Raw genomic sequence first — 13,105 nt, 5'->3', positions numbered from 1 at the left:
AAATCAGTACTGTCCATTATCCATGTGGATTTCAATTCTCCATTTCCCATAGTGGTGATATCAAATGTTCTCTACCCCATTTACTCCTCCTTCAAATCCATCATCCCTTTTTCCAGAGAAAATAGATAGTATTAGAGGAATGTTCTCCTAACATGTCATTTGTTATCTCATGTAATCCTATAGCACTGTTAAAAAATTGCTATTCTAAAATGGTACTTTGGAAAAAGGAGGCTTAGAGATATTGTGTAACTGTCCCAAAGTCATAAAAGTAGCGTGTCCTAGGCAGGAATCAGATTTGAACATCTATGACATAGGCCCTGCCTTCAAGTAGCTTCTAGATGTAGAGAAATCAAACTTGCCTGGATTTTTCAGTGTTCCTATAAAAAGCTCAGCCTCCTGAGCCACAAAAATGTATACCTATAGAGAATATTTGTTTTCTCTTTCACTTCACCTAGAAATATTTTTCTAATAAGGATTAGATGTGTAGCCATTGGTTTTCCTAATGACAGAGCTAATTGCTCTGATCATAGGGATAATAAGACTAATTTTACCTTACTAAAAGCAAAAGGTTACATCCTAGGATAGGCACTTAGGTTAATTCTGAAAGCGTTGGGGAGAATGGAGTGTAATATTTCTAGTTATTGACATATCAAGGAGGAATAAGGGCCAGAAATGTGGAGACATCCCGAGTAAGGAGGAGACTCTCAGGTGAGGAAGGGGTCAGCTGCCTCCTTCTCCTTTATATGCAGAGAAAGATTTTCTTTGTCCATTGCCTATGGAGTGTCCAGACACTCAGTCAGGAAAAATTTACCTTTGGCTTTCATCATGTTGCCCCAGGGGTAAGGATTGGAGCAAGCGAAGGGTAGGGGAGAATGTAGTTATTTGCTGTGAAGTAATTAATAAGAAATCTGTTTCTGATCCAGAACACCTCCCATGCTCATTCAGGATAAAATTAATAAAGATGAATATTAAAAACCCAACACTAGACAATTTAGAGGACGGATAAGAATACAAAGTATTTCAAAACAATATGATAAGTACTGTAGCAAATACCTGGTAATTTTTGAAGTGTCTAAGCTTCTTTGTGTAGAATGAATAGGTGTTTACTGGTAAAAAAGGCAGTGGAAGGGCATTCCAAATGTAAAGAAATATCACATGGATCTGAGGTGTACCTTGGTGCAAGTTTTACAAAAGAGACCTCTTCCTCAAGATACTTTACCTCCATCTGTCACAAAATTGTCAGATTATACTAATTTTGTTAGAGTAACATACTCTAGGGCCATCTGCCATAAATTAGTTCTAATAACTATAAAAACAGACAATATCAACATTATGAAGACACCCCTTAGACATGTTCAATCTGTGATCTGGGAAAAGCATACAAGACAGTTTTTTGTTTTTGTTTTTCTTAGATGGTAGAAAGAGACCACAGGGGCCTGACAATAAGATTAGGCTAAGGGGAATGATATTAATGTCCAGAAAATTAATCTTGCTCTGTCAACCTTGGTGGAGGCCATGTATAGGAAAGGTTAACAGTCCTCAAGTTAAGGGCTAGAGTGGGTGTTTAAGATTAGAGTGAGTGTTTAACGTGAGAGCTAAGAGAGTTAATTAATAGTCCTTTTCCAAACTCCTGACCTCTAGGGTTTAAGGTGTTCCTCCTCTACCAGCTGGCATTGTTGATTTCCTTCTACAACTAGTCCTTGCAGTAATCACACCACCGTTTTACAACCCTCATCATATCTGTTGTTGTTAGGTGCCATTGAGTCGATTTGGACTCATAGCAATCTCATGTGACACAGTAGAACTGTTCCATAGGGTTTTCTTGGGTGTTATCTTTACAGAAGCAGATCTCCAGGTTTTTCTCCTGTGGAGCTGCTGGGTGGGTTTAAACTTCCAACCTTTCAGTTAGCAGCTGAGAGCTTAATGATTTGCACGACCAGGGCTCCTTTCATCATATCTAACTCATACCATTTGTTTGGATTCATCTCTCGGTGCCTCAGTGGTTTCTTCCCTGTATACCTTGTACACCTTGAACCATCCTTGAACATACCCCACCCCTTGATGTGTAGGCTATGCCAGGACCCTTTTAAATTTATCACCACATACTCATGATCAGTATCTCCTTCCCTCTAGTCCCCAAGTCTTATTAAGGCATCTAAAATACTTGCTACTTCCTGCTCATAAGATCCAGTCAGCACAATGTCCTCAATGTAGTGAACCAGTGAGATATTTTGTGGAATATAAAGATGATCAACATGTCTGTGAACTATATTAAGGACAATTGACATAGCCCTGAGGCAACACTGTGAAGGTGTACTGTTCACTTTGCCAGGTAAAAGTTGACTGCTTCTGATGGTTTTTGTAAAATTGGCATAGAGAAAATCTGGCAAATGGCAATAGAGAAAATGGCATTACACAGGCCAATAGCTATATACCAAGTGCCAGGGACTGTGTTGATTTGTTCAAGTAAAGATACTGTATCTGGGACAGCAGCTGTAACTGGAATCATCTCCTGATTAAGTTTACAATAGTCCACAGTCATTCTCCAAGATCTGCATGACTTCTGCATAGATCAAATTAGTGAGTTAAATGAGGATGTGATAGGTATCACCATGCCTACTTCTTTCAAGTCTTTTATGGTGGCATTAATCCTTACAACTTCCCACAGGGATAAGGTATTGTTTCTGGTTTACTATCTTGCCACTTGGCCTCTCCTATTGCTGGATCTTATCATGGCCATTGAAATCAGGGTGTCCATCTCAATGGTGCCATTCCCTACAGTGATACTTGGCCTACAGAGGGGAGCATCCACAGAGATTTTCAAAGATGCAGGTGTTCACTAATGTAGTTTTCAGTGCTTCAGTGAAGGGGCTGTCTTCTGGACATTCACATGGAACATAGTTATGGGTTGGGTTTGCAGATTGCACATGATAAGTCCAGTCTAACATTCCTATTTCCCTAAGCCTTTGGATTCACTCTTCTACAACGTGTCAGAGAAACTGTAGCATCTCAACCTCACAAACTGGAGGCCACCATTGAGTTCAAGTTTCTGTCAATCAACTAAGTGGCTCTTAGAACAATTTCCAGCTACATGAGCTAACATGTATAATTAACACCTATAGCAATTAATTTGGCCCAATCTAGTGTTTTATTCTGTCCTCCTTGATCTAACACCATAGAATCCACTGCTACATGTGTTCCCTATGTTTCTGCCAATATGTACTAGCAAAGTCTTGTAGTTCTATTGGTGTATAAGTTATTTCTTTCTCCATCAGGAACATGCTGAGATTTGACTCTAGTTATGGGGCTAGAGGCAATAGGGGGTGATTGCAGTTGGTCTTGAGGAGAATGTGCATTCCTGTTCAAGGCTTCTGCCCCAGGTGAGGTTATCACAGGGTTTTTAAGCAGAGGAAGCCCAGTCTCCTTACATACTGAAGGACAACATACTTTCATTGGTAAGGGAATCTCAGAGTAACTTGGGTCAGTTTCATCTGGGACCAATCCATTGCAAGTTTCAGGGTCTTTTTTACCAATCAAGGCCTTCACTTTTACATGAGAAAGTTGGTTTTCTGTGACTTCAACTGTTGTTGTAATTTAGTTACCTAAACAATTAAAATTTTGTGTTTGATTTTCAGCAGTATTATCCAGTGGCTACAAGAAATAAGAACTTCTTTTAGAGTTGTTATGGAAGTTCTCTAGTTCTCAGACTGTGGCTAGATCTAAGAGTTAATGGACCTGTGCCTGTCATTTTCTCTTTGTAAGCACTCAAGGGCACTCAAAAGAATCCAAGAATCCATACTATACCATAGTCCTCATAGTCTTCTTTACTGCCATAAAAGTCACATGTAGCTGCCACTTAGGCCCCAAGTAATGTGTTCAGCTGGCACTTTATCACAATCAACCACAGGTTGATTGATTAATTGCTTGATTAATTGGGATGCCCTGAATGCCATGAATTATTAATATTCCATTTCCCTCTAGCAAGGAGCTCAGTAGTGCACTGAAACCTAAAGGCCCAACCAAACCAATCTCCAAATCCCGTCTTTCCAGGTTTATCTCCTGGGACTACTCCTGAGACAGGGAAAGCTTAATGAAAAATTATTAACTATAACAGGGGTTTAGAGTAATGAGACATTCGCTAGTAAGAAGAGAACTCTAAAGAATAAATACCAGCTGTAACGAGTAGTAACTAACCCTACAGCTGAGGTAGAGTGCCCAAGGAAGAGCCCCGCTTGTGGCTGAGATCCAGACCTTGTTGGAGAGGGCCTAGCCCTGGCTCACTGAATGGCAGATAAGTAACCATGGTGCCACACCAACACAACTTGCTGAAAATCTGCTCAGGAACTTGCTGGAAAATTTCTCTTCAGGATGCCTGGGAAAGCTGTTCATGGGGAGATGGCTCACCTTAAGCTCTCCACTATAAAACTGCTAGAAGTGGGGGTAGGAACTGCTGCCTGCCAAGCACTACAGGAGCCTGGCGCTGAAGAAAGCCAGGTATGCTGCAAAGAGCTTGTCTACTGATCACATCAAAACCAGAAAGCAAACCCCTTTCTTCATGTAATGTCTCTCCAGCGCCCTCTACTGACAAAGCTTCAGTGCCAGCTGGCAAAGGAAAAACTAAAAAGGCCCAGATCCATTTTCACAGTGCAGTCAAAAAGGATGAATTTGGACCTGAGGGGCAATAATTCAATAACCAGCACAACCATCACTTCTGATTTCTCTCATAGACTTTGTAGTTCTACGTCTACATCTGCCTGGAGGGGCCTTTGGCAGGCTCCTTTCACCCAGGTGTCAGCAGGATATCACCAAAAATAACAGAGGAAAAGATGAGCCTGAATAGAATTTGCAGCCCCTTTCTCCTCTGCCATGAGTCAGAATCAACTAGTCTGCAATGGGTTTGGTTTTTTTGGTTTCTCCTCTGCCGCCCTTCACTAAGTTCCCTTCTAAGGCACGCCGGGTCCGGGTCTTCAACGACAGGAAACCAACGAAAGGGAATTTGTGAGAAACCTCGGGCACTGTGGAAGACGGGCTGCAGGCGCCTGAATGCCTCTTAAGCCCTCAACTCCTGCAAAGCTGCCTTCCAGGTCACAGTAACTGTCTGAGGTCTTCCCACTGCCAGGGCGCAAAGAGGCAGATACGGGGCGGGCCCGGCGGGCTGCGAGCTGTGATTGGGCACCGGGGGGCCCGCCCCTTCATCCCGACGCGTCGGGAGGGGGCGGGGCTAGCCGCCTGCCCAGCTCCGGCGCTGCGGGCCCCTATTGACTCAGCGGCCGCGGCGCCGCCGCTGTCTCCTGCTTGTGGCGGGCGGTGCTGGAGCGCTGAGTGGCGCTGGAGAACCGGCGCTTCCTTTCTCAACTGCTGCCGCCATCTCCGCGTTTGTGGGGCGGGAAGAAGGGAGGGAGCTAGCGGTTGCAGCTGGAGCGGGCTTCTCTCCAGGGACAGTTCTCTCCTCCTAGCTCTCCTTTTCCTCCTCTCCGCGCTGCCGCCCGCCCCCTGCGCCCTCCCCGCGCAGCCCCGGTCCCGGAGGTGGAAGGAAGGGGCGGCGGGGGGCGGGAGAGGCCGGCGGGCGGACGCGCGTTCGGAGGAAACTCCTGCTCTATCTGTGTGCCCCCGCGTTCAGGGTGCACACCAGGCCGGCGGCGGCCGCGGCAGGAAGGGGATCGGTTGAGGGAGGCGGGGGCGGTGTCGCGGGGGCGGGCCCGGCCGTCCCAGCGCTAAGTTGTGGGGCCCAGCTGCTCGGGACCTGTTCCTTCTCCATCCGCTCCTCGAGTCCCAGCTCCGCGCCGCCGGCCGCCGGAGCCGCCGAACCCGCGCCTCCTCTGGGCGAGGACACGCCTGCCGTCGTCGAGAAAACTTTTCCTGCCGACTCGGTCGGGGTGGCGGTGGCAGGAAATCCGGCCGACGACCGCTCCTCCGCCTGCCCTGCGCGCCCTCCGAGTCCCGGCGCTGGGCTCTCGATCAAGTTTGCGGGGCTTCTTCCCGGCTGCAGGCGGGTCCCGCTTCGCGAGGGACGACTGCCCTCTGGGAGGGCAGCAGGCCGGGGCTAAGGCCGAGGGCGCGTGGGGGCGCCGGAGACAAGGTGCAGAGCGCGGCCCGGACCCGCACCCGATAGCGCAGAGGGCGCGCAGCCGGGGAGCAGGGAGCCTCCGGCGGCCGCTTCCTGGAGTCTTCAGTCCAGTTCCTCGGCCAGCCCGCGTGAGGACAGTGTGCTGGCCCCGTGTCTATCGAGGAAAATGAAGTTAAGTCGTCAGTTCACGGTGTTCGGCAGCGCGATCTTCTGCGTGGTGATCTTCTCGCTCTACCTGATGCTGGACCGGGGTCACTTAGACTACCCCAAGAGCCCGCGCCGCGAGGGCTCCTTTCCGCAGGTAAGCTCCGGAGGAGTCAGGGCGCGGGGGCTGGAGGCGGCAGGCGTGGGGGCTCGTGTTTACCCGTTGCTTCGCGACCTCCACCTCCCGCCGCGGCTCCGCGCCCGGGGAGTACGAGGCCGAACTGGAGGAGGACCCGAGCCTCTTCCAGCTCGGGCTCTGACCGAGTTAACTAAGTGCGGGCGGCGTGGAGTGGAGGGATCGCGCTTTGGGGAAGTGGCCATGTTCCCGCACTCGCACCCGGGCCTGTCGGATTGGCCTCGAGCACCTGCTGGCCGGAAATCGGGCGTGGTGTGAGGCGGCAGTGCGGCGCTGGGGTATCTCTCACGTAGCCCCGCGGCTTACTCGGGGTTAAACTGCCCGCTGGAGCCCAGACCCCCAACACGCACCGAGACGCGGAAATGAATCAAACACCCAACCTGGAAGTTTCTTTTTTTTACTCCACTGTCTTTTGAGACATGGTTTATTTCGTGTCGCGGATCTCTTAGGTGTGAATCCGTAGTGTTGATTTTCGTGTCGTCATTCTTTAGCTGTTACGTCGGGTTTGTTAGGAGCAGACGTGGGGAGCAGAGTGGGGAAGCATGTGTTATACTCCGGCCGGAAGCTGTGGGGCGCTCAGTCCTGCACTCTGTGGTCAAACTGACAAACGTGTTGGGAAAACGACCCGTCCTAAGTCTTTTATTTAAAGTGACTAAAAATAAGCAAGACGGACACAATCGGTTCTGCCGCGTGTGCGAGTTCAGTTTCAAGGTGACCTGTACATTTCAGAAATTGGTGAAGTTCAATTTTGTGTAGAATCCCTTGCAATAAAGGAAGCCGTAAAACTCAAAACCCTGACAAAGTGATGGATAGAGAAACGGAGGACGTGAACAACTTGAAGATTTTTTTTCCCTACCTCTTGTGACGATTTACATGACCAAGGAGTATCCTTACTGTTTCTTCCTTTTGTATGCGAGGGCAAATGGCTCGAATGTAATTGAAATTAAACTACAAACTTTACATGAATTATTATGAAATCGAAAAATGACCCTTTTATGGTTGCTGTCACACATCAGTACAGAGCTAAGTATTTTGCATGTGACAGGTGTTAAAAATCTTGTGGCAAACGTATCAAATTTTTAGAAGTGTCTGCTTCTGTCAGGTAGTGTTATGATAGAGAAAAGGTAGTGAGACAAGCACTATCTGATGTCTTTGAACCTTGAGTTTAGAGCTTGTCCAGTGCTTCTTGATGCGGTTGGAGAAAACAGTTCATAAAGGGCTAAACCCTTTGAAGCCAGAGCAAAAGGAGGAATTCTAAGCTTTGATATGTTGTGTACCTTTGGGGTTAAATTTACTGTGGTTTTTTTTCTCCCAGTAACCCCATTTTCAGAATTTTGTCCATTACAGAAAAATCATAAAAGCTGGTATGTTTTACGTAAAGTATTACATTGAGTAAATGTCCTTTGGCTTGATGATCACTTGGAAATGATTTACACAAACATCTGGGCCTAGGTTCTCTGGCAACCTTGACATTTTACTGTTTCAAAATGAAGTGAGTGACTCATTCACTGGGAAGTCTTAGACAAAAGTTAATTCCAATATTTTAATATTTATCCTCTGGTCCTGGTCACAAGGCTGAAGTTCTGCCTAGAGCGTTAACACATTTGATGGAAAGTGACCGTGACTGCTGGAGGGGAAGGCCCTATGTGTGTACTGTTTTGTGTGCAAGGGGAGAGGATTTGGAAGGTGGAGCTCTTTGTACTTGAAGTTGCCTTCTCAGATTTTCAGTACTGGATTTTCACTGCAGTCAGAAGTTTCGTTTTCCTGGGGTAGTGTTTGGAGGCCAAGGGAATCCCCTAGTAGGTGGACAGGATAAGCGCTCTGTTAGCTTAACTCTTTATGTGCCTGACATTATTCTATGTGTCTTACATGATAAACTCAATCCCCACAACCACCACCTGGTAGGTGAGGCAGTAGGCACAGGGAGGTCAATTTACTTGCTCAAGGTCACACAGCTAAGTAAGTAGTAGAGCCAAGATTTGAACAGGTGGTTTTTGGAATCTAGGCTCTCAGTCACTGAGCTGTGTTGCCTGTTAGGAATCTTTTGCTTACTGTTTAGGCCCAGCTTGTTTGTAGAAAGGTCTGATGTAGAGTGATGTACAGTACAGAGCATGTTGCTCTGTGACTCCTTAGCTTATGACTTTTTTTAAAAAGGAACTTCTATTATGAAGCTCTAGTGAATGTGATCCTTTTTTCTGAAACATTTGATGCTTGAGATTTACACTTTCCAGATTATCTTCTAGTTTATTTCAGTTAAACATCATAATGAACACAGTTACGCAGTTTATGCAGCACAACATCCAGCATTTGGGTTACTTAATTCCTTTATTTTTTCTACTACCCTCAACTCAGTGTAAACCATAATTTGATGAGAACGCCCAACATAGCAAAAGTAGTTTGCAACGGATTGTATTTCTTTGGTGAGTATGGGCACTGGATTCCGAAGAGTTTTAATACAGCTAGGCTAGTCACTAAATGTCATTTTTGGTGTCTAGAAGACTGATGTATTTAGAAAGACACTGAGTTTTTTGGTTATCCATTTTAGGTTTTTTTTGGTTGATATGGAGCCTTGGGTAAGGTATAAGCTTGATTTGGTAAGCATGATATATTTTTTAAAAATATATCCTAGATTAAGAACAATCTATTTGCTGTTTTTTTGGCCTGTGTTCCTTCTCCCTCTACACAAAACTCTGTGTTTTCCATCACTGGGCCAGGAGTGCACCCAGCTCAGGGTGCTCCATTTTCTCCTGCCTGGAGCAGATGCCTGCTGCTGACACGGTTTTAGGAGGGCTTTCCCCTGTGCTTCTGGGAGAAGTTCCTTTGTGAGGCTGGGAGGTAACAAGTGGCTGAGTCTCTTTAAGCTGTTGTGTATATTTCAGGGTTATTAAATCTCTGCTAGAAACATTAATAAAAATTCCACTCTGAATGAGAGGCTGGCCAGGGCCTGAAGATACTTGGTGGGAACTTGTAAGAATTTCAGCAGATGGAAAGAAGAAACATTGGTAAGATTTTCCTGAAGTTCATCATCACTTTACAAACAGATTTCACAGGTTGCTTACTATCTACAGTTTGTATAATATGATATTTTATTAATGTCTCTTGTTTAGATCTGGAGAATTAAGTTAATGAGTCAGGTTTTGTATAACAAATGATCACTTATTAAATGACTAGTGTCACGTAAGACTTTTTCTTTTTTTACCAGTTGCCATTGAGCAGATTGCAATTCCTGGTGACCCCATGTGTGTCAGTGTAGAATTGTGCTCCTTAGGGTTTTCAGTGACCGAATTTTTGGAAGTAGTTCGCTAGGCCTTTCTTCTGAGGTGCCGCTGGATGGCCTCAAACCTCCAAGCTTTCAGTTAGCAGCTGAACACCTTCGGAAAGTCTCTGCAGAGGTTGGTCTCTGATGTGAAATGTGAAAAGAAAGTTCAGACTTTATCTTTGTGCCCAGATAACATTTGTCATTGAGAAAGTGAGAATGTCTTTAAGTAAGTATTTGATTGAAAATGATTGGAAGGCAGGGACTTGGATGTCTTTTGTTTTTTAACCTTTATTGTGAAAATATAGAACACGTAAAGTAGTTCCCTTTTATCCCGGGGGATACGTTCCAAGACTCTCCGTGGATGCCTGAAACCACAGATAGTACCGAATCCTATATATACTATGTTTTTTTACTATACGTACATACCTATGATGAAGTATAATTTATAAATTAGACACAATAAGAGATTAACAATAATAACTAATAATAAAATAGAGCAATTATTAAGTAAAACAAGGGTTACTTGAACACAAGCTGTGCGATACTGTGATAGTCAATCTGATAACCCAGACAGCTACTAAGTGACTGATGGTGGATAGCACGTACAGCGTGGATACACTGGACTAAGGGATAATTTGCCTCCCGGGAGGAACAAGCAGGACTGTGCAAGAACAGCATGCAGTTTTAAATTTGTGAATTGTTTATTTCTGGAATTTTCCATTTCATATTTTCAGACCATGGTTGACCACCGGTAACTAAAATTATTGAAAGGGGAACCGCGGATAAGGAGAGACTACCGTACAGATAATGTGCTTAAACAGTTCACATCACTAGTACTTTTTAAGAGTCTTTTTCTTGTTGTTAGGTGCTGTCGAGTTGATTCGGACTCATATCGACCCTGTGTACAACAGAAACAAACATTTCCTGGTCCTGCGCCATTCTCAGAATCATTGCTATTTTTGAGACCGTTGTTGCAGCCACTGTGTCAGTCCATCTCCTTGAGGGTCTTCCTTTTTTTCTCTGACCCTCTGCTTTACTAAATATGATGTCCTTCTCCAGAGACTGGTCCCCCCTGATAACATGCCCAAAGTACGTGAGGTGAAGTCTCACCATCCTCGCTTCCAAGGAGCATTCTGGCTGTGGCTCTTCCAAAATGGACTCATTCGTTCTTCTGGCAGTCCATGGTATATTCAGTATTCTTTGTCAACACCATAATTCAAAGGTATCAATTACAACACCCAAACCAAAAAAACCAACCCTATTGCTGTTGAGTGGATTCCAATTTATAGGAACCCTATAGGACAGTGTAGAACTGCCCCATAGGGTTTCCAAGGCTATAAATCTTTATGGAAGCAGACTGCACATCTTTCTCCCGCGGAGCTGCTGGTGGGTTTGAACTGGCTATCTTTTGGTTAACAGCTGAGTGCTTCACCACTGCACCACCAGGGCTCCTCTGAGTCCAACAACAGTGTATGTTTAATAAAAGTGGCTGATGGCAATAAGTAAAACTAGGACCTCAATCTTCCAGATTTTTTTTTTTTTTTGTTATTGTTGCTTTCATAAGTCTGTAAATTTAACTCAAGAATGATATATAAGAAAAACATGTCCCCCCCACCCTCGAGTGCACTCTGTAAACAATAGTACTTGTTTGCTGGGGTTCGTGTAAGGGAGTTTGTCTCATCTCATGGGTTATACTTGAGATCTATGATTTTGGGGAGGTGATGGAAATTTGATATTGGTGGCACCCAAGCATTTAGGAATCCTCTTGAGATCTGTCTCTGCCACCCTCTGCTGAGAGCGTTCTTCCTTTCCTTACCAGTGGGACTCTTGCCCTGTATGTTTTACTGACACCCACGCTTATTTCCTGTAAACCAACTGGGACCCACACTGGTGACTGCAGCCGGTCTGAAGGTTTTAGTTTTTAGTGCTATTTTAATTGAGTTGCATGTGTTAGTCCCAGGTTAGCACTGATACCAGAGCCTGAACAAATACCTTGTCTGGGAGATGTTACAGTTTTATTTATCCAAAGGGGACTGTCTCTGTTACTCATTAACTAGCATTAAGGGCTATTCGGGCTGTGGGCAAAACATTGACTAAAATTACGGCTTCTGTTTGTTGTTTTTACTTTGAGTCAGCTGTTGCTTTTTGTGAAAGCTGTTAAAACTTTGGCCTTTTTGAAAGACTGAAATTAAGTGTTGAGACGTTCCCAAAGAAGGAGTTCAGTAGCTGTTGTTGACCACTTTCTTGGTTCTTAGTTTTTTGGGTACAACAGTCTTAGTTTTCTCTTGGCATTGCCCCACTTGCGTAACGGAATCTTTAAGAAAATGAGCTCTGGTAATCTGGCTGCTGGATTGTAAAGGCCACATTGCATTTTTGCCCCTCCTGTTTTATTGCTCATGTTTCTGGTAGTATCTGCTTTTACAAGGCCTGTAGAACTAAGGAGAGAAGGAGGAACTCCAAAACAGGGAATTTCTCTTCTTAGTATAGTTGCCCTTAGTAAGTTGATCAGGAGAGGAAGTAGAAAATTTTAGCTAAAACGAGTTTCTGTTTCAGCTATAGATTTCAAAACAAGCTGCTAATTTTAAGATTGAAACCATATTTAGGTTAAAACAAGTTTGAAGGTTGATTATACTGAAATGGGGTTCACACCTAGTCCTTTAGTGATTATTGCTAAATTTACCTCGTGATTGGGAAGTGATGCCATTTGATTTGAATGAACCAAGTCTCATAAGGTCGTGCCATAATTTTCTGTGAGTTGGTGTAGACAGACATAGTAGGTATGCAGGCATAGTAGGTGTGCATAGTAGTTGTCCGTAAGTATTTATGTCACATTTATAAATCCAGCTTACTGTTTTCTAAAGAAATGATCAATCTTCAAACACTTTAGTTTAAAACTGTACATACTCTACCTTTAGTGCCTCTGCCCAGGGTTTCCCAGTCTCGGCACTGTTGACATATAGGGCTAGATAATTCTTTGTTGTTGGGGTTGCTCTGTGCAATGTAGGATGTTTAGCAATATCCCTGACCTCTATCTACTAGATGCCAGTAGTGACAACCAAAAATGTCTTCAGAAGAAGGAGTGATCCAAAGCCTTTATTCTAATACTCTAAAGGATCACTGGAAGTTTTTGATGGTTGATTTTTCTTTCTCTGGATGCCTAAAATTCACTTACGTTTTTTTTTTGTATTCTAAATTACAATATTCTAAAGAAAATACAAGGAGAGATTATATCTTTATGCAAGTTAAGGAAAAATGGAAGATTATTATAATGAAATTAAAATATATATATTTTTTACCTTTACCAATTGGACATGCTTGTTATTCTGAGAAAAGCTTATGGTTAGACCATTGTAAATAGATTGTCTTTTGCTTTCTGCATACTGAATTAGAGGTGTCTGTAGTTCAAGTTTATTCTGCTTGTTTTTTAGATATATTGATT

At 44.2% G+C, this 13,105-nt stretch overlaps 1 protein-coding gene across 3 annotated transcripts in view; it reads left to right on the top strand.

The window, feature by feature from the left end:
• Window positions 1-5,706: 5,706 nt before the first annotated feature.
• MAN2A1 (mannosidase alpha class 2A member 1) overlaps window positions 5,707-13,105 on the top strand; it is a 194,281-nt gene continuing 186,882 nt past the window's right edge. The window contains exon 1 of one of the 3 annotated variants that reach the window (XM_023731986.1): window positions 5,707-6,368. In XM_023731986.1, coding sequence (XP_023587754.1) covers window positions 6,234-6,368 — 135 coding nt within the window. In that variant the 5' untranslated portion in view covers window positions 5,707-6,233. The remainder of the gene's footprint in view (window positions 6,369-13,105) is intronic. The other 2 variants (XM_004377005.3, XM_023731985.1) reach the window with 2 other exon arrangements.

The sequence above is a fragment of the Trichechus manatus genome, unplaced genomic scaffold, assembly GCF_000243295.1.
Source record: "Trichechus manatus latirostris isolate Lorelei unplaced genomic scaffold, TriManLat1.0 scaffold00047, whole genome shotgun sequence".
Classification (NCBI taxonomy): Eukaryota; Metazoa; Chordata; class Mammalia; order Sirenia; family Trichechidae; genus Trichechus; species Trichechus manatus.
This window is presented reverse-complemented; position numbering and strand designations above follow the sequence as displayed.